The 22,194-nt window shown below is 31.7% G+C and overlaps 1 protein-coding gene across 3 annotated transcripts in view; it reads left to right on the top strand.

Annotated features, from left to right (window-relative positions):
- The window catches only part of LOC114342903 (tetratricopeptide repeat protein 28), a 137,846-nt gene that overhangs the window by 85,846 nt on the left and 29,806 nt on the right, over positions 1-22,194 (top strand). For all 3 annotated transcript variants that reach the window (XM_050647164.1, XM_050647165.1, XM_050647163.1), the window contains exons 20-28: positions 2,022-2,327; positions 3,000-3,134; positions 5,753-5,949; positions 6,107-6,352; positions 6,408-6,572; positions 8,496-8,686; positions 11,090-11,360; positions 12,901-13,054; positions 13,111-13,261. In XM_050647164.1, the coding sequence (XP_050503121.1) occupies positions 2,022-2,327; positions 3,000-3,134; positions 5,753-5,949; positions 6,107-6,352; positions 6,408-6,572; positions 8,496-8,686; positions 11,090-11,360; positions 12,901-13,054; positions 13,111-13,261 (1,816 nt within the window). The remainder of the gene's footprint in view (positions 1-2,021; positions 2,328-2,999; positions 3,135-5,752; positions 5,950-6,106; positions 6,353-6,407; positions 6,573-8,495; positions 8,687-11,089; positions 11,361-12,900; positions 13,055-13,110; positions 13,262-22,194) is intronic.

Raw genomic sequence — 22,194 nt, 5'->3', positions numbered from 1 at the left:
TTTCCAATAAACCAAACATATAAATGTTGTGTTTTATAACAGGAAATTGTTCCAGAAAAATAATGTTAACCTAAAGTATTATTTTTTATATATCAATCTTTTTCATTAGTCCTCGCCATTTTTGTCATTTTTAATCCGTAATTATTATTTTCATTCGTACTGATCCTTATTAATAACTTTTGATTTTTTATTATTACATCTTAGATTTATTTTTTAGCAATCTTCCTCTTCCTCTCTTTTTATTAATCCGTTTGCATCCACTCCTTGCCTCCCCATGACTTGTGCACTCTTCTCTGTTTTCTGCTAGTTGGTATCAGTTTCTCCCCACTTTTGCTTTAATGCCGTCTAGCCATCGTTTTTGCGGTCTACTACCACTGTGCTCGTGTAGTCTCGAATGCACAATGTTTTTGTCCACCTCTGTTGTTTTGCCATGCTACATGTCCTTCCCAGAGTTCCATTTCATTTGCGCAATTCTTCCAATTACATCTTGCACCTTCGTCCTGCTTCGTACGTCCTCATAATATACAATATATATTATGTATATACAATATGTACAATATATATTATGTATAATACAATATATAATAGAATACAATATAGAATACAATATTGTTGTATACCCTTTTCTTTAGATTGATTGGTATCTTTTGTTTTTTAACACAACACTGACTCTCCCTACTTCTGTCAAAGTCATTGAATTCTTCTCTTCTCTTATCTCTGCCGTTTCATTCTGTTTGCCTAAATGGTTCGTGTGACCTAAATATATATTATACTCTTCAACACTTTCGATCTCACTTCTATAATAAGTCGATATTTGAATTCATTTTTAAACCGATTTTGCAGATTCTTGTTTAAGCTCCTTTAGCATGTAGATTGGTTGCTCTGTATTGTTGCGCTGTATAGTACTACGTCATCGGCAAATCTTAAATGACTTAAAAATTCTGCCATCTATTTTATTTCGCGTTGTTCCTAATTTAATTTTTTGAACACATCTTCTAATGTAAGAGTAAATAATTTTGGAGAGATAGTGTCTTCCTGTCTAACTCTTCTCTCCGTTGTGTTGTCTTATGTATTATCATATTATGTGTATTTTAGATGTATTCTATAGGTTTGTTCCAACACAACGAGAAACCGTCCATGTAACGATCACCGTCCTGCGCAGTAACATGGAACGTATTATTTCGTTCCCATGAAACCCATGAAACGTTAATTATATAGTAACGTGATCGTTACATGACGGTTCTTCGTTGTGTTGGAACAAATCTTATACCTGGAATCAATCCTTGTGTTATTAATTCTTTCTAATACGGCCATAAAGTTCTATGGAATCGAATGCTATATTGTAATCCACAAATTACCAAATGAATAGGTTCATGGTATTCGTTACACTTTTCGATAAGTGACCGTATTGTTTGTCGATGTTGTATGGTACCTACCTTTACGGAATCCTGCTTTTTCGGAGTTTGTATGGTTGTGGTAACGGACTTATTGGTCTATAATTTTTGAGTTTCTGTTTGTCTCCTTTCTTCTGTAGTAAAAGTATGTGCGAATTTTGCTAAGAGGCTTGAATAGCACTTCCAAAGAGGCACTTGTTTATTAAGATTTTAACTGCCTAAAAAGTAGTTTGACCTCCAGCTGTAATCATCTCTTTTAATATTTGGTCATCTTTAAGAGTTGTTTATTCGTTCTATATCGTGGTTTTCTGGTTTTGCTACTCTGGATGAGTACAATTCTGTATAGCAATCTCCAACAATATTTATGATCTGGTTTTTGTTGTTTCTGGTGATTCCATTTTTATTTTTTATGTGGTTTCTATGTTGTGGACGTGCTAATAATACCTAATTTATAATTTTTCATCCTTCTCATCAGTTTTTATTATTTTTCATGTTTATATATACCTATATATTATTTTTCGTACAAATTCATCCGTACTCATCATTTTGTAATGATTTTTCCTAATTTCTAGTCATTTTTCGTCATATTTAATCTGTAGATAATTAATAACTGAATACATATTTTAGGTATTGTAAAGTTTCACTTCGTTCCCTTAACTGAAACAACAGACAATGCTGTTTGCGAACATATAGACCCAGTCCCATCTGGTACAGGTCTTTTGGAGAAACTAGTCAACTCAGTCAGAGATAGTCTTGGATTAGAAGCATCTCCGTGTCCAACTATCGCTGAGGACCACGTAGAGGATACTCTTTCAGAAAGAACTGGTTTCCTGAGAATGGTGAATCGGCAACATCTCCTGAACACCAGTAATTATTCCCTGAGTTCGTTGTTTTCCCTTGGCAGCGTGGGTGGATCTGTTGCTTCTCTTCAAGGTAAGCTAAAGATAAATTATTGTTTTCATTTCAAATGTCAAATTTGTAGTCAACATTTTTGGAAAGAATTCCACTATCTGAAGAAAATTATGAAATTGGCATTGACAAAACAAAACAGCAAAAAATTAACATAATCAGACATATGAAAGTTAACTGTATAAGATGGGCAGGTCATGTGGTATGATCAAAGGATAAAAAAAGTATTAAAATAAGTTTTTTTTGAGAGTCCAGATGGTAGAAGATCAGTAGGATGTCACAGGAAAAGATGGAAGGGTGATGTCGAAGCAGAACATGCAGAAAGGATGATTATTTTTCTAGGACAGTGATAAGATGGAAAATGGGAGCACAAGATCTTAGAAGACCAAATTATTTGGAGAAATCAGTATAAATAAAATCTACCTAACCTCGACTTGGTTTCCTCTGCCAGACCATACTGCTCAGGAGCTATTATCCGCCTACATTTCTGTGTTAGAAAAGAACTTACGAAGCTATCAAAAACCTTAGCAATTAAAGTAACAAATCTCCATAGTTTTTTTATATTTTTTTTCTCCTTAGATTTAGAAACAGGCATATTCATTTTTTTTCCACAGAACAGGAAACACACCTTTCGGAAATAACAAAATCAAGATTTACAACAAAGTTATATACATAAATTATTTCAATATGTTTTAGGAAGTACCAGATCTAGTGCAAGTACACAGGGCTCTACTAGAGTAGGTATTCGACAGAACTGGAAAGGACCAAGTTGTTTGCACACGCTGTACACAATGCTTCTTCAACCTTTTGAAGAATTTCTATCAACCAAAGGTAAGAATATTCGATTTTATTTAAAATTATATTATACAGGGTGGGGCATTAGTGTGACAAAGTCCAATTACTCGTTTGTCGTAAGAAATACGAAAAAAAGTTATTTAGGTAAAAGTTGGGGTTCAGATAGTATCATATTTTAAAAATATTTTCAAATATACAGGGGCATCCGTATTGACAGGGTGACACAAACTTATGTTTTTTTTAATGGAACACCCTGTATATTTTTACATTTTCGGATTCTCCTCGATGTTTCCTTTCTTAAAATATATGGTTTTGTAATATTATACGAGGTAGTTTAAAAGTTAATTAAGTTTTTTTGTTAATTTCGTAGCAAAATCTACACCCTGTAGGATTGTAGTGATTTGATATCAAATTTTCTATTTACATTCAAACGATTTTTAGTATAGTCTACTACTGTTAATCATTAATAGTATAGCGAAATGTTTAATTTTAGTATACAGGGCGGGTCGAAACTCGGAATGAGTATTTTCTGAGTTTTCTTAAATGGAACACTCTGTATTTTAGTATTGTAATGAAATTAAATTTTATGGTACTTTTTTATTTCTTAAGCATTCCCTATACCTAAGTGCTTTAATTTCTAAGTTATTCGTCATTCTTTAAGCAAACATTAATTGCAACAAAAATTACGTAAAATTTTATTAGGTAGCCGTGAAAATATCCAATCAAAAGTAATTTTTCAAAAAAAAATACATAATAATCTAGCCTGATCATTAATTTATTAATATTGGATGATATATCTAAATAGATTCGTAGCTAAGGTTGTTGGTGCTTAAAATATGAATCAAACATACAAAATTCTGCCTAGTTGGCTATGACACAAAATTTGCTTAAACATTTGACATTATGCTATTCATATAGTTCCAGTTGATTTGATACCATTACTAATATTAATTTTTCTAATGAGGAACGGATTAAAATGGCTTTGTGCTAGGAGAGTATAGCAAAAATGAGCTACTTGCAATAGAAATTTATCATCAGCAATTCCCTGATAGACGACAACCAAAAAGAGAAACTTTTGAAAGTATACTAAAACGGTTTCAACAGACTAGATACTTAGATTGTAAGAAGGATTGTACTAATATGCAGATCCTCAGTGACACTAAGGATTACATTTAATTGCTGTTTTCTTCACTTACAATAGTTTTTATTCGAGTAGATTTATCATAATCTAAGTGATCAGTCCGTTGAAACCGTTCTAGTATATTTTTAAACGTTTCTCTTCTTAGTTGTCGTCTATCAGGGAATTTCTGATGAAAAATTCTTATTGCTAGTAGCACATTTTTGTTATATTCCACTAGCACCAAAATCTTATTAATCAGTTTCTCATAAGAAAAATACATATTAGTAATGGTAACAAAGCAACTGGATCTATAAAAATAGTATAATGAAAATTTTTAAGGAAATTTAGTGTCATAGTCGACTAGGTAGAATATTGTATGTTTTTATTAATATTTTGCGCACCAACAACCTTAACTACGAATTTATTTGAATATTTCATCCAATAGTACTAAATTAAGGATCAGACTAGATTATGATGTATTTTCTTTTTCAAAAATTATTTTTGATTAAATATTTTCACAGCCACCTAATAAAATTTCACGTAATTTTTCTTACAATTAATGTTTGGCTTAAAGAATCACGAATAACATACAAATTAAAGCACTTAGGTATAGGGAATGCTTAAGAAATAAAAAAGTATCATAAAATATCATTTCACTACAATACTTAAATATAGGGTGTTCCATTTAAGAAAACTCAAAAAATACTCATTCCGAGTTTTGACCCACCCTGTATACTAAAATTAAACATTTCGATATACTGTTAATGTTTAACAATAGTAGACTATATTAAAAATCGTTTGAAGATAAAATAACAATTTGATGTCAAATCACTAAAATTCTACAGGGTGTAGATTTTGCTAAGAAATTAACAAAAAAACGTAATTAACTTTTAAACTACCTCGTATAATATTACAAAACCATATATTTTAAGAAAGGAAACATCGAGGATAATCCAAAAATGTAAAAATATACAGGGTGTTCCATTAAAAAAAACATAAGTTTGTGTCATCCTGTCAATACGGACGACCCTGTATATTTAAAAATATTTTTAAATTATGTTACTATGTGTGCCCCAACTTTTATCTAAATAACTTTTTTTCGTATCTCTTATGACAAATGAGTAATTGGACTTTGTCACACTAATGCCCCACCCTGTATGAGAGCTGCTACATAAGTTCTGAAATATGGCAACAGCAATCGTGGATTTAAAGTAGATTAACATAACCACAGTGTGCTATCAATTAGCTTCAATGTTTGGTGGTGAATTACATTCTGATCTAATATGTTCTTATTCAAGCAGCTGATTCTAGTCAAATCAGTGATTTATATTACAAAATCACCAAAGGACTTACTTAACTTACTACCATCATCTTAAAACATGATCATTGCATTTGAATATATTTAATATTGTATGAAAATTTGTCGCTCTGAAACTGAAAAAACATTTACTTTTACTTGCCTACTTCGAAATTTAAGTAGCAGCTTTATTTAGATACCCATAATAACTACAGAAATAACCATCACGATTCTTAGGTTCACCTCCTTCTAAAGATGGCAGCAATCGCAGAGAACTCATCTTAGTGTTGGAGGGAGACTTGTATCTTGTACCATTTCCTCTACTTCGTTCAGCCAGCGAAACATCTGAATATCTATGTGAACGATTTTCCTTATTTGTGGTTCCTAACTTGAGCACTCTAAGATCGGGAAGAATGAGGAAACAAGACGAATCGGTAAGCTTTTATGTATATATGTAGGTAGTTAAGAAATCATTTGACAAACAATATTAATATTTTTTTTACTTTTGTTTCTATTATATCTGATACTTAACTTTGTCAATTGCTTGTTTAGAGTTGATTAATATAAATTCATTGTTAATTGAAATTATAGGTTAGAAGTGTGGTGATAGGCAATCCGAGGCTTCCGACAGCAGTAACAGACCATTGGGGATGGAAAGATATACCTCAATCAGAGCAAGAGGCGACCATGGTATCAGAATTACTACAAACACAAGCTCTGGTTGGATCTACGGCTACTAAAGAACAGGTTCTAAGCCAGATTCAAGAGGCAGAATGTATCCATTTTGCTACTCACGTTTCGTGGAAGCTTTCGTCTTTAGTTCTAAGTCCTGGGGAGGTAAATTTCTAAAACTGTAGGAGTAAAACATTGTTTACGTTGTTATTTTTAATAGGTGTTGGACCAAACTCAATCGAAGAGATTATATTTGTCTGACAGCAACATTGAAGAAGCTGAGCATAATGAGCTATCGGTGTCTGCTGAGTTACCTCCAATTTCTGAGTTTCTTCTTAGTGCAGCTGATATCCTATCTTTAAAACTCTCCGCAAGGCTTGTAGTGGTAAGTAGAGTTAAAATGTATAAGAGTAAGGTGAAATTTTTTTTGATTAGCACATACCTATACTATGGTTCATCAATAGTTTAGAAATTACTTGGTATCTATTTATTCCAGTTACTCATGGTATTTGCTCCAAATTTTGAAGAACATTGATTTTGATTTTGAAATTTGGCATACACATAGCTAACATGTCAAGGAAAAAAGTGATATTGTGCCGATGTGTGATTTTAGCCAGCAGGTGAGTTTCACCCTTTATCGAGGGTGAAAAAATTACGTTCAAAATAAGTCCGGAAATGGATAAACTGACTAATTCTAAGCAACTTTTGTTTTGTAGACTTTTTTCATACAGTCAATACTGTGCGAGTTATTTGCGAGTGAGTATGTTCATTTTTCAACAAAAAAAAAATACGTTTTTAGACGGCTTTTCGCAAATAACCTCGACTTGTAAAGTAAAGTACTTTTACGAAAAAAATATTCTAAGCAAAAATATAGCATACAAAAAGTGAAAAAAGATGTATGAGGTCTGTAGATACATAAGAAGCAGAGTTGTAGCTAATGAAAAGTAGGTTCTTATTCTTCAAATTCCAAATCGAATATTCCAACGTAGAATAACCAAAAAATGAAGTACTTTTTGAGGAAAACTCATTGCAACTTTATTAAAGTGTTTATAAAAGCTTTATTTATTTTATTTTATAAAACAGTTTCTAGCAAAAAAGTAATAAAGTTACGCTCAAAATAAAGTTGGTTCCTTTTTTTTAGTAAAAAAAATCGTGAAAATCACCCTCTAATTAGCATCCCAATTGAAACTAATCGTTACCGCTTCACAAGTTATTTTGCTTAAAATGTGATCTGCAAGTTTCATCGGTCCAAAGTGTTTATTTTTGAAAAACTTTGGTTGTAAAGTGTAAACATTATAAAAAAAATATTAGTTATACCAAAAATTTTAGGAAGTAAAGAAATGTAGGTTTTGCTTTTCTGAATATTTTGAATTTTTTATTTTTCTGTATGATAAAAATTGTTTAAGACACGGCTGTTCAAAATTTTTATACACTCGTGATTAGTGACTCGTCCAAGCCCTTTCAACTACAGCCTTTCAAAAACAAGTACTTTGAACCGATCAAACTTACAGATCGTACAAACAATAAATAAGTAAGGTAAAACTTGTACAGCGGTAACGATTAAGTTCATTTGAAACGATTTTCACGATTTTTTTTTTCAAAAAAAAGAGACCAACTTTATTTTGGTTGGTAAGTCAGCGTAACTTGCTGACTTTTGATGCTAAAAACTTAAAAAAATTAAAATATAGTAATAATAACTTTTTTTAAATACACTTCAAAAAAGTTATGATGAGTTTTCTTCGAAAAGTGCTTAATTTTTCGGTTATTTCACGTTGAAATATTCGATTTGATATTTGACAGTAAGAACCTACTTTTCATTAGCTACAACTCTGCTTCTTCTGGGTCTATATACAGACTTCATACATACGCCTTTTTTTCACTTTTTTATAAACTAAGAGTATGTTTTTTAATAAAATGCTTACTTTTTGAGTTATTTGCGAAAAGCCGTCTAAAAACTTAGGTTTATAAACATATTTACTCGCAAATAACTCGAAAAGTAGTGAAAAAATTATATAGAAGAAAAGTTGCTTAGAATTAGTCAGTTTATCTATTTCCGGATTTATTTTGAACGTATGTTTGTTCACCCCTGAGAAGCGGTAAAACTCCCCAGGGCAAATCACACATCGGCACAATATCACTTTTTTCTTTGAGATGTTAGCTATGTGTATGCCAAATTTCATGTTAATCCAAGTAGTTCTTCAAAATTTGGTGGTTTTGCAATATTTTACCGTGAGTGAATGGACTAATAGTGTTCGTTTGTAAAATTTTCAAAAGCAATTTTAGAATATGTATTTACAAATTATTTTAGATAAGTTCTTCTCATACAAGAGAACCGCAAGGCTGGGCAACATCAGATGGTTTAGTAGCTTTGGTGAGATCATTATTAGCCGCTGGAGCTCAATCTGTACTTGTGTCTTTGTGGCCGGTTCCTGATACAGCAACCAAAATACTTCTAAGAGCTTTCTATTCTGCTCTACTTCAAGGTACCAGAGCAGCAAGGTAAATATATAAACAAAGGACACCGCACACGTCTTATGGAAAATATGTCACTCAAATTCAATCAAATTTACATGAGTTGATTATTCTAGAAATTTGATTAATAATGGTGTAGATTGTAATTAAAGTTTATGGAAATCACATTTTTTAAGTCCATAAAATTGTCATTCATAAATACTATTAGTCTAGTAGCTATTGAAAACAGCTTAATCCAGCATGAGGTAAACCGATTAGAGGAACTATATATAGGTTGATTGATTAGTGTGATAAAGCTCAGTAAATCCGCTATAATAAGAGACAGCAATAAAAGTTAATAACAAAAATTGTAGTCAACTTTGAGCTTCACATTACAAAATTAGTTAGAATGTTACAGGATGTTCGATAACATAGTGGCAGACCAAACTTATATTTTTTTAAATCGAACACCCTATATTTTATTTTATGTTCGAAATCTTCTTAACTTCCCCATCACAAAAATATAAAGGTTTGTTATGTTATACAGGGTATTTACAAAGTTATAACCAATTTTCTATGAAAATCGTAACAAGTTCAACTCACTGTATGAATAAAAATAAGCACAACAGCAATGGTTTATTGATTCCATATTTTTTTGTTGATTGTGAAGATTTTTAAGAATGGTTGATATTGCAAATTTTCTTTATATCGAATACAGGGTGTCAAAACGCAAGTACATTCTTTTCTCAGAAATTTTAAATGGAACACTCTGTGTTTTATATCATTATCGAAAAGTACCATTACCATACTTTAATTTTTATATACTATTTCCTATATCTAAATTTGTTAATTCTCGAGATATTTTCATTTTTCAGAGCAAATTATTAATTAGGTGTCTAACCTAATTATAAAGTTATGCCTATTAACTGAACCGTTTTATGAAACGTAGCTTCATCTCCAAATATGTAGTACATTATTGAAGAAGTCTCTCTGTCAATTGATTCTTGGTAGGTCAATTCTTGGTAGGTACAATTGAATGCGGTAAAGGTGCATTCTGTTTTTTTGCAAGAATTATTTGCACAGAGTAGTAAATTAGTTCGTTTGCTTTGGAAATATTTCGTATACTTGTATGTTGATTTTCAGTAACTGCCAGCAACACAGTTATTTCGTTTTCCTCTGTTACAGCACTTTTGGTAATCCTTAATTTTTCAAAGCTTGCTGTTGTAGGCTGTCGTCTTTCGGGGAACCGTTCATGATAAATTCTTACTGATAATAACGCATGTTTATTGCACTCGCCCAATTCCAGATCATATCTACCATTTCATCGACTCTCAATTGTTTCGAGCTTCCTTCATATGTTGTATAATCTGTATATATGAGTATTATCCAAGCCCTATTATGGTGAACGGTCAGTTTTAGACCATTCAGTCATGGCTTACTTACAATTTGGAAAAATTTAGACACCTTATTAATAATTTGCTCTGAAAAATGAAAATATCTCGAAAACTAACAAATTAAGACATAGGGAATTTTATACAAAAATTAAAGTACAGTAATGGTACTTTTGGATAGTGACATAAAATACCATAAAAATAAAATAGTTCCATTTAAAATTACTGAGAAACTAATGTACTTGCGTTTTGACTCACCCTGTATTTGATATAAAGAAAATTAGCAATATTAACCTTTCTTAAAAATTTTGATAATCAACAAAAAAATATGGCACCAATAAACCATTGCTGTTTTGCTTATTTTTATTTATACAGGAAGCTGAACTTGTTACGATTTTCATAGAACATTGGTTATAACTTTGTTAATACCATGTATAACACGGTATAACATAACAAACCTTTATATTTTTGGAATAAGGAAGTTAAGAAGATTTCGAATATAAAATAAAATGTAGGGTGTTCTATTTAAAAAAACATAATTTTGGTCTGCCGCTATGCTATCGAACACCCTGTAACATTCTAAATAATTTTGTAATGTGAAGCTCAAAGTTGGCTACAATTTTTGTTATTAACTTTTATTGCTATCTATTACTACAGCGGATCTACTTAGCTTTATCACACTAATCAATCACCATGTATGCTTTGGTACTACTGACCAAATTATCCCTACTTTATTATCTATAAGATAAGAGTAAGCCTCTGCTTTAATACCTTCATAAAGATTTATGAACTGGCAATTCACAAAATCTCTTTTCTCTCTCTCTCTAACTCATGTACATACACATTTGATTTTAGATTTATGTACCTACCTATGAATTTACGCCATTATTAATTAAAATTCAGAGTTGGCTCAATGATATGAAATGATTGTAATTCCGAGACGAATATATTCATGTAAATTTTTTATCACATTTGAGTGACATTATGTTTTCCATAAGATGTGTGCGGTATCCTATCGCTATCGTTGCTTACTTATTGCTTATTAATGTTCTTTTCAAAGAGCTTTAGCTGAAGCTATGCAAACGGTCCAACACACAAAACACTTCGCGCATCCAGCCAACTGGGCAGGTTTTGTCCTCATCGGATCCAATGTAAGGCTGTCAAGTAAAGTAGCTTTGATGGGTCAAGCTCTTTGTGAGCTGCTACAATATCCTGAAAAGTGTAGAGATGCGTTACGGGTCACTCTTCATTTGGTAGAGAAGAGTTTGCAGAGAATTCACAGAGGCCAGAAGAATGCGATGTACACCACGCAAAAATCAATAGAAAATAAGGTAAGACTTATGAGCTAAGTCAATACCTCTGTTAAAATAAAAAAAATCGACAGATTTTTAATTCTTTAAGTAATTTTCATTTAAGGTTACATTAAATTTTGTTATTTATATTCGCTCCGTGCATGACTGACGCGACACCTAGCGTTAACGTTAAACATATGATACACATATGACATATTTGACGTTAATATGTAATAGATATTTACCATTTTTGATAAAATTTGTTACACCATACAAACAATAAGTTCGAGTGTCAAATAAACGTCAAATTAAAAAGCGGATATTTGGAAGTTCTCTAAAGAAAATATCAATTTTAAGGATTTTTCTTCACTTCTTCGTTATAGTTTAGTTGTCGGTGTTAACACTAATTAAGTGTACATCGAAAGGAATTACGCAGTGTAAATTATATTAGTACCAGATTTTAACACTAGCTCTATTGAACTATTAATTTTGTATGCGTGTAACACAAAATGGAAATAGATGACGATAGGAATATACCACCAGATCTGGGAAGGAAAAAAAGCAGTATGAAAATATAAATATAAATAATAAAAATCAAAACAGCAGTAATAAGGTAAGCGAAATATCTATTGAAAAAATTATTATTTAATCAGTATTCGCCAAAGTTGTCATATTTCGCTGCTACGGACGCTAGCATAGTTTCGTGTATCCCCACCATAGTTACGCATGGAGTGAATACGAGTCTGTATATTTATTTATCCTGTATGGTATTTATATGTATAGTTTTCTGTTAAATTATTCGTTAATTTTCAATTTTAACTCTTGTTTATAAATCTCTTCGTGTAGAAATCTATGGAGGAGCACCAAAAAGATGCAACAAGCCCTTATCTATTACCGTACTGCTACACCATAGGTCGATCAGACACCAGCGTATTCTAATAGAGACCTTAACATTAATAGCGGAGACCAGCGGAGACATTAACATTAACAAAAGTCCAGAGAGCCATGAAAAGAGTCATACATGGAATCACTTAAAGAGGTAGAAACCCCAATAATACCATCAGACAAAGAACTAAGGTCAAATACTTAGTGAAACATGTAACTACAATGAAGTGGAAATAGACAGGTCATGTGGCGAGAATATCGAACGACAGATGGCCTAGAGGAATATTAGTATGGCTACACTGAACGTAGCAGAGGTAGATCAACGCGTTGAAGCAAAGACGAAAAAATTATTGGTGGAAACTGGATGATGACAGCCAAGAATGAAGAAATATAGAGGAGCTTGCAGGAGGCCTATATTCATCGTAGGCAGTAACGGCTACATGTTGATGATGATGATAATAATCCTCCCTATAATCTTCTCAATCCCTCCTCCTTCTGTATCTCTTCCGGTATATATCTCCCAGTCTGGTTTTAATCCTTGGGAGGCATTATAATCGTAGCCCTTCATCCGCTTTATAGGTTGTTATATTTGACAGTTAGCTCACTATTTTAGTTTAACTAATTTTTCAAGACTTGGTACTCTATTTTTGACTTTTTTATTAACACATTCAAATAATTTGGAAATTTTTTAAAGGTTGGTTCAATAGGTGGTTGGAAAGAACTGCTGATGTCAGTTGGATTTAGATTTGAGCCTGCATCCAATGGTATTCCTAGTAGTGTGTTCTTCCCGCAGTCAGATCTCGACGAAAGGCTCACACAGTGTTCAGCTAGTCTACAGGCCCTTTTAGGTAACTTTGAAAAATTAATTTTGCTGTATATATAGTTTTTTATATATTTATTTTAGGTTTGACAAGCACTTCTATTCATGCTTTGTCCAAATTAACATCAAACGCGGATGTTGCGGACGATATCATTGCTGTAATACAAGCTGCTTTAAGTCAGTTCTCATCTAAAGGAATTGAAGGTGACAGTATTGATGTAGCACTACATGTAAGGTATGCATACTTTTTATTTCAGTTAAATAAGTGTAGTATAAGTAAGAAATATAGTAGACCGATCAGATTTGTAGATTTTGGTAGTTCTGCTTTAAGCTATAGTGTGGCGGCCGGTTTTTTCTGGTAATTAAATCCGACGCGAAAAAGGCGTGTGGGCCTAAAAACCAGAGAAGAGTTTAAACGATCCGCTCCTAAAGCGTTGTAATATATTTTTTTGTACGATTGATCATTTTTGACTGTTTACCGTGACAGATTTTACGTCAGTAGGTGACATTCACTAGCAACTCGACGGTAAGTAATCCAACTCGACGGTAAGTACTCCAACTCGACGGTAAGTAATTCACTTACCGTCGAGTTAAAAAATCTCTTAATTTTAATTTATTTTTTGAAAGAATAAAGAAAACTAACGAATTATTTATTAATATTGAAACTTATGGTACAATTTGTTAAATTATTTAATGAAATCCCACTTGTTTGGGCTGTGGTTTCACTTCTAACAGAAACTCCTTCAGAATCGCATACAGTAGTAGTATCCAACATTTTTTCTCTTCAAATACGCGATCAAAGTTGAAAACTTGGAAATATCAATGCCATCATAAAGAAAAACGGTGGATTTAATCATTGAATATTCCGCCCAGAGGCTTCCAGGAGCTTTCAACTGCATATGTCTTTGAACGAAATATGCCAATAGAGTCTTTTCTTCGATTCTTAAATTCTTGCCTTCGCACCATTTTTTAAAACTTTGGTAGGTATTTTGATAACGGATTTTGGATTTTTCGGGAATAATTGCGGAACACCCTTCTTTCCAAGCCCGTTCAATTTCTTCAAATTCACTTTCGCTCATTAGTCCATTCATTCACGGTTTTTGCTCTAAATTTTAAAGAACCGCTTGGATTGACATGAAATTTGGCATAAGTATAGCTTACATGTCAAAGAAAAAAAGTGATATTGTGCCGATGTGTGCTTTTGCCCTGGGGGTGACTTTCACCCCCTGCTGGGGGTGAAAAAATATATGTCCAAATATAAGTCCGGAAATGGGTAAACTGACTAATTTTAAGTAACTTTTATTCTATAGAGCTTTTTCGCCAAGTCAACACGTTTCGAGTTATTTGCGAGCAAATATGTTAATTTTTCAACAAAATAACCACATTTTTAGACGGTTTTTTGCAAATAACTCAAAAAGTAAGTATTTTGTCGAAAAAAACGTTCCTAACAAAAATATAGCCTATAAAAAAGTAAAAAAAATGGTGTACACGTTAGGTCTCTGGATCTCGTAGAACCAGAGTTATAGCCAATGAAAAATAGATTCATATTCACCAAATTTCAAATAGAATATTTCGACGTGAAATATCCAAAAAATTAAGCAATTTTTGGGGAAAACCCATTATAACTTTTTTAAAGTGTTTAAAAAAAGCTTTATTCCTGTTTTTACAAAAAGTTTCTAGCATTAAATTTAAGCAAGTTACACTCAAAATAAAGTTGGTCCCTTTTGTTTTTGCAAAAAAAAAATCGGGAAAACCACCCCCTAATTAGCAACTTAAATGAAATTAATCGTTACCGCTCCACAAATTATTTTACTTATGTTGTGTTTATATGATCTGTAAGTTTCATCGATTCAAAGTGCTTATTTTTGAAAAAATTTGGTTTCAAAGTAAAATTTTAAAAAATTTAAATTTTGAAAAATATGCTTTTTTTCAAAATAACTTAAAAATTATTAGAGATACCAAAAATCTCGAAAAACAAAAAAAGTCAGATTTTCTTTTCTGAATATCATGTATTTTTTGTTTTTCTGTTAGACAAAAATTGATTAAGATTTGGTGTTTCTAAATTTGCATACATTCGTGATCAGTGACTCGTTCAACCTCTTTTATCTACAGCCCTTTCAATAATAAGGACTTTCAACCGATGAAACTTGCAGATCATGTAAACAATATATACACGAGTCAAGAAACTTGTGAAGTCGTAACGATTAAGTTCATTTAAGATACTAATTAGGGGGTGATTTTCTCGATTTTTTTACCAAAACCAAAAGGGACTAACTTTATTTTGAGCGTAACTTGTTTAATTTTGATGCTAGAAATTTTTTTTATAAAACAAAAATGAAGCTTTTTTTAAACACTTTAAATAAGTTGTTATGAGTTTTCCCCGAAATGTGCTTCATTTTTGGTTATTTCACGTTAAAGTATTCCATTTGGAATTTGACGAATATGAACCTATTTTTCATTAGCAATAACTCTGCTTCTACTAGGTGTAGAGACGTGATATATACACCATTTTTTAAAAATTTTTACAGGCTATATTTTTGCTAAGAATATTTTTTCGGCAAAATTCTTACTATTTGAGTTATTTGCGAAAAACCGTCTAAAAGCGTGGTTATTTTGTTGAAAAAATGAACATATTCACTGCCAAATAACTCGAAAAGTATTGACTTAGTGAAAAAACTCTATAGAACAAAAGTTACTTAAAATTAGCCAGTTTATCCATTTCCTGACTTTTTTTGGACGAATATTTTCTCACCCCCAAAAGGGGGTGAAAACCACCCCCAGGGCAAAAGCACATATCGGCACAATATCACTTTTTTTCTTTGACTTGTTAGCTATGTGTATGCCAAATTTCATGCCAATCCAAGCGGTTCTTTAAAATTTAGAGGTTTTGCAATATTTTACCGTTAAAGAACGGACTACATATTTTAATTTATAATAATCAAAATTGTACTTAAAATTATTGACAACTAAATAAAAACTCAATTCTCCATTGTTGTTACGCACCCTAGTTACTACCTAACAACCAAAGTATCTATCTTGATAAAATGAATGAAACTTAGTCAATATGACGAAATGTTTAATTTTATAATTTATAATGGTATCAATCGTGCAAAAAACGTTATAAGCATGTCGAACGTTAAGGGTAACCGATCTCAGACAATAGGGAGTTTTTGTGCACACAAATACGTAAACGTAACGCATCTTTTTGACATATACGCTTGCGCATTAATGGTTGAACTCCCGTATCGCGATACGTATTACCTAAGGTTACGGGCTGGTACGTTAGGTTCATACGCATCCCTATCGAGCCGAAAGTCACCGAATGCACACGAGGATCTTGCCCGATTACCTACCAAATGAACATTTCATCAGCGTACTACCTGTTTATAAACATGTTAAGGTTATATTGTTTATTGGTTTGGTCTATTTGAGTAAAATTATTCTGTGTTTGTAATTGGAAATTGAAGCTTCATAATAGATCTAAAATTTTATTGTTTTTAAGTTGTCTATTAATAAAGCAAAACAAACAAATCTTGTATTAATTTAAGAAATACAGTGATCACCACAATTAATAACTAGATAAACAAATGACCTAGTTTCAGTAAAATTTTCAAATAAATATTACCACACTATTTACATTATACCTACTGGAATTCTGATGTAGGTATACAATAATTTACAACTAAAAAGTAGGTATAAACGAAAATAAAACAATTTTAACCTAAGGAAAAATAATATTTTTATATTTAAATAGAAGCAATTAAAACCATACAATTTCATCATTCATTTATCTTTTTTTACATTTGTATATTAATTGTATATTGTGTGAACATTGTTTTATTTTTTTAAATGTCAACGGAATTTAAAAATGATTTTACGATTTGCTTTACGTTACGTTAAGGCAGTTACAAAAACTACCTATTTTAACATTCATCCTCTACGACACGTTAGTTGCTTTACGTATACGGAGATGCGTACGTTACGTAGCAACAAAAACTCCCTAATAATTGGAATCGTCGCCCCGCTCCTCCTCCAAACAATTGTCTTCGATCGGTATAAAACCCTTACCGTTCTCCATACTTAATATACTATTAACTTACACTATACCATACAGAAATAAAAAAGTGTATACTAGGCTGTCAGCCTAGGTAAAAAGCTAGTAAAAAAGTGTATACTAGGTAAAGTCTATTCGGTAGACTTACACCGGTCATGGATTAAGAAAGAAATGAACGAATTTACTGGTCCGCTGTAGTTTAACTATTTACACATGGGCGCAGTAATTTTTTATTTGAGGAGGTTCTTATATAAATCAAATAATTTTAAATTTTAGGTGTTTGTATAGCCTCAGAAGCCTAAACGACATAATTTCGTGATTCTTTATAACAGTTCATTATCCGTAGCCAAAAATCAATATACCTAATATTAATTGTTGCATGAATATCAATATAATAAAAATAAAACAAATTATAACTTATAAAAGGTAGAAGGCTAAACGTTGCTGTATTGTTGATGTTTTAATTTAATCTCTAAAATGGTTTTCTATAAAGTCACAATCAATTTAAGTGATATATTGACGTTGGATGTTTTTAAATTAAGGTCAATTGACGCGTGTAAAAAGCGTTTATATGACATTGTAAACTAATTTGAGCTTGTTTTATTCTTTTATCAGATCGCATGTTTTCTATGTTAGTCATGTATATTTTATAGTTTATATGTATAATGGGGTATTTTTCCCGTAAATAAAAATTATTAAAAACAATATTATAATATTACGTATGTACCTACAATATCTACAAATAGTTTCGATTTCAAACAAATCACGCCTTGAAAAGGATCCGGAAATCCTACAGCAGGGCATTATGTAAACATCAAATATTTAAGTAAAATGCTAAATATTATTAAGTCAATATACGTACCAATTTTTTTTACTAAAATGATTTAGTCGTTATTGTTCACACTATCATCGCCATCGCTGTCATCATCATCGCTGTCGTCACCGTTAATTGTTATTATGATTGGGCTTATTTCGTTAATTTTATTTTCACGAATCCACCAATCCTCAATTAATTTTTCGCACTTGTATATACAGTTCCGCCATACTTCTGGAGTTGCAATTGAAAGTGCTTCTCGCCAAGTTTCCCAAACCGCTTCGTCTGTATACCCATTAGGCCCAATATGGTTGTCGTAATATTATTTTTCTATTCCCCATATATATTCGATGGGATTAAACTGGCAGTGGTATGGTGGAAGACGTAAAACTTAATGCCCGTAACTTTCAGTAACCTGATCCACCACAAAGATTTTTGGTTTTGCATGTTCTTTTGCCAAACGTAACAACTCAGACTTTAATATATGCTGTGGAATAGATATGCGTTCATTTGTTAGCCATTCTTTAATCTTATCTACATTCCACGAATTTGTTGGACTTTTGTTTAGTATTTCTGAATGATAAGGCGCATTGTCTAAAATAATTACGCTGGGCTCACTTAATCCGGGAAGAAGTTTTTCACGCAACCATTTCACAAACATTTCCGTGTTCATATTGTCACGATAGTCACTGTTTTTTGATGTAGACGAAAATATTAAATCAGCACCTTCTATAAAGCCTGTCTTCCCTCCCGCGTGCAGAATTATATGTCGCTTCCCTTCTCCACTAGCATGCTTGATCGATTTTATGTTGTCATCTTGCCATATTCTCTTGGTAGCACCCTTAGAAAATATCCATGTTTCGTCTAAATATACAAAAGTTGACCCTTCTTCTTTAAATATGTTATATTTATTTTCTCAGAAACTCAATTCTCTTGTGTACAACAGAACTTCTTTCACAAAGCGCTTTTCTGTTATCCTCTTTTTTAAATTTGAATCCTATGTTATGTAGGACTTGCCATAAACTTGTTCTGCCGATGTCACCAAATTTCCTCTCTTTTAACTTAAGTAAAATTGTACCTAAAGTCACATGTTCCTTATTTGCACGCATTTGATATATGATATTACGAATTTGAAATTTTCGTCCTTCTAACATATTGTTCGTTTTTAATAACAGGCGAGTATGGTGGTGATCGTTTTCCGGCACTTCACTATTCTCGTTTTTAATTGTAGATCTTAATTTTGATTCGCTAATTTCTAAAGCATCGCACACGCGTTGTTGTACAGACGTTACCGATTTTAAAGGACCACCATTGTTTTTTTCCGCAATAAAGTACTTATGTAGGTTACAAATTAGAGTATCTACATCTAAAACACGTCTTGGCATTTTCGGTTAAACAGCACGAACAGATTCTCACAAAATTAACAATATAAGGCGTTACCAATTCGACAGAATAAATTCAACTGGAAGATAACAAATGTCCTTATAGTTTCTTATAGCATTCCTGATTTGTTTGTCGACCCATTTAGTTAAATTACCTATTAAAATTGCATTAGTTTGTCATACTTTCTCTAATTTGGTTTTGCACCTATTTGGGTAATTAAGTACTTTCACTTGAATAATTAAAATGCCAAGACAGTACCGTAATTAAAATACCTAGGTCAAAAAATGAGCTTTATTTTGATACTATACAGTATGGTGCAAATGAAAGGAATAAATTCGTTATTTCGTAAACCGGCGACTTTAAGGAAAAATCCTGAAACAGGTCGATTTTTATTTTTAAATTATGATATTTTGCCATAAATGTCATACTAATAACGTCATCCATATGGGCGTGATGAAGTAATCGATGATTTTTTTAAATGAGAATAGGGGTCGTGTGCTAGCTCATTTGGATCATTCAATTCTCTATTTATTAATATAAACATTTACATAATTGTTTATACAGGGCGCCCAAAAAATTTTTTTAATTTAAATTATTTGACAAAAAAAGAAGAATCTATATAATTTATTTAATTTAAAATACATTTTATTGCTGTTAGAAATCAGTAAAAAAATGTTTATATCACAAATAAACATTGTTTTTCGCTTAAATTAAATGTTCAAACTTCCTAAGAAACAGGTGGCTGGCGGGAGCTGGCTTGAACATTGAATTTAATCGAAAAGCAATGTTTATTTTTGAAATAAACATTTTTTCTGTTTCTGGGCAACAGTAAAATGTATTTTGAATTAAATAAACTACATACATTCTTCTTTTTTGTCAAATAATTTCATTAAAAATTTTTTTGCACGCCCTGTACAAATAATTGTGTAAATGTTTATATGCCTAAATAGTGAAATTAATGACCTTTCAAATGAGCTAGCACTCGACCCCTATTCTCATTTAAAAAAATCATCGATTACGTAATCACCCCCTGATGGATGACGACACTAGTATGATATATATGCCAAAATATCATATGTTGAATGGGTTTATTGACAGATTTTAAAACACAATGTAGGTATACCCCCAAAATATATTTTATTACTATTCCTTTCTTTTATCTGTTTCAATAGTTTATTAATGTTTCTTCACTGCTTATATCAATAATACATAGTCTCAATTTACAATCAATTACTTTCAACTGAATTTTAATCTCTTCCTTTCTTTTCTTTTCTACTCTAATTCTCACCCTTTAATTTATATCTCAATTTCATGTACCTACATTGTCGTCTATCAATTCACATTTATTACTGTTATTATTATATGACTGCTAATATACCCTTTTAGCTACAATTTTTAAGCTTTCCGATTTTTCATTCTTTTTACGACCACTACTCCTCTCATTAAAACATCAAGGAGTATTGACTTTAACAATTTAGGTTACAGCTGCACGTCCACATCTAACATACATATTAGATATCGACCCGTTTTGATCCAAACGTTGTTAGTCTTACACTAACACATACACTAATAAATAGAAGTCTTTAATAAATATAAATAAAAACAAAAATCTTTTAATAAATAGAAATAAAAATCTTTAAAACCGGTACAGATTTGTTGGTTGTCTTTCACCAACTATCTCTTCACCCTCAAAAATTCCCAAATTCCATAAACTTGTTTACCTTTGCAACATTCTCCGTCTATTCCACCATATCCCGTTAGCATAACTTAAGCAGATATATCATGTTAATGAATACTGAGGTAGTACCTCCTTGTAACCGAATCATTTAGTTACTTGTAACCGTTGACCTGAAGATGCTCTGCATACTTTAGAGAGCGAAACCGGTCGTCGGAAGTTACAATAAATGATTGAGAGTACGTCTGTCTTTTACTTCATTCAAAATATCATAATTTAAAAACAAAAATCGACCTGTTTCGGGATTTTCCCTAATGTCATCGGTTTACGAAATAAAGAATTTACTCCTTTCATTTGCACCATACTGTATATACGAGTAGTTGCAAAATTTACTGAATGCATTAACATTATTTAGTGGTGGCCGCATATCGAAATAACTACTCTGTGATAGACCACATAACGAATTAGTTACTCTGCGGTAGACCGCATATTGGATGGTAGACCGCATATCGAATCGGCACTAATCTATATATTTTTTCGTATTTAAAATATTACTTGCGGGTAAATCCTAATTGTTCTTTTAGTCAAGGAAGTCTCTTCGCATCTGCTCGGGAAAATGTTCTAGTCAGGTGTTTTGCATAATCTTACTCCTAAGTTAGTATTAAGTTTTTGCTAAGAAAGGTATTTCTAACAAGGGTGCATTGTATTTTATTATTTATCTTATTATTTTTCCTTAAATTATCCTGTTTATTAAATTTTAATCAAAAAATTACTAAAAATTCAATAATTAAATAGATATTGGCCCTCTACGCACCCGAGATCTACGCTTATGTTACTGGTATACCTAAAATATTACAATCGACCTGCCGATTCGTTTGTTTCTTTATTAATCCGTGACCGGTGTATCCCTACCGAATAGAGAGTATTTAGCATATTTAGATTATCTGTAGTTCTTTTGCATTACACTGATGGCAGATCTTATGAAATAGGCAGTTGATTTTATAATCCAATTTACGCATTGTTATTATTAATGCTATTGTAACAAATTAGAAGTGTATTTGAAAAATATTTAAAATGAATCATTTACATTTGTCGGCTGGTTCAGCAATGTATCTGTAGATCTCACTACTATCATTTATTAATATAAAAAATCAATCATATTATACATAGGTACAAGCACTACATATTTTTTACAAGAAAACGTTTAGTGTTACCGACTACTTACGTAGCCTAGCTTCACGT

Source organism: Diabrotica virgifera, chromosome 3, assembly GCF_917563875.1.
Source record: "Diabrotica virgifera virgifera chromosome 3, PGI_DIABVI_V3a".
Lineage (NCBI taxonomy): Eukaryota > Metazoa > Arthropoda > Insecta > Coleoptera > Chrysomelidae > Diabrotica > Diabrotica virgifera.
This window is presented reverse-complemented; position numbering and strand designations above follow the sequence as displayed.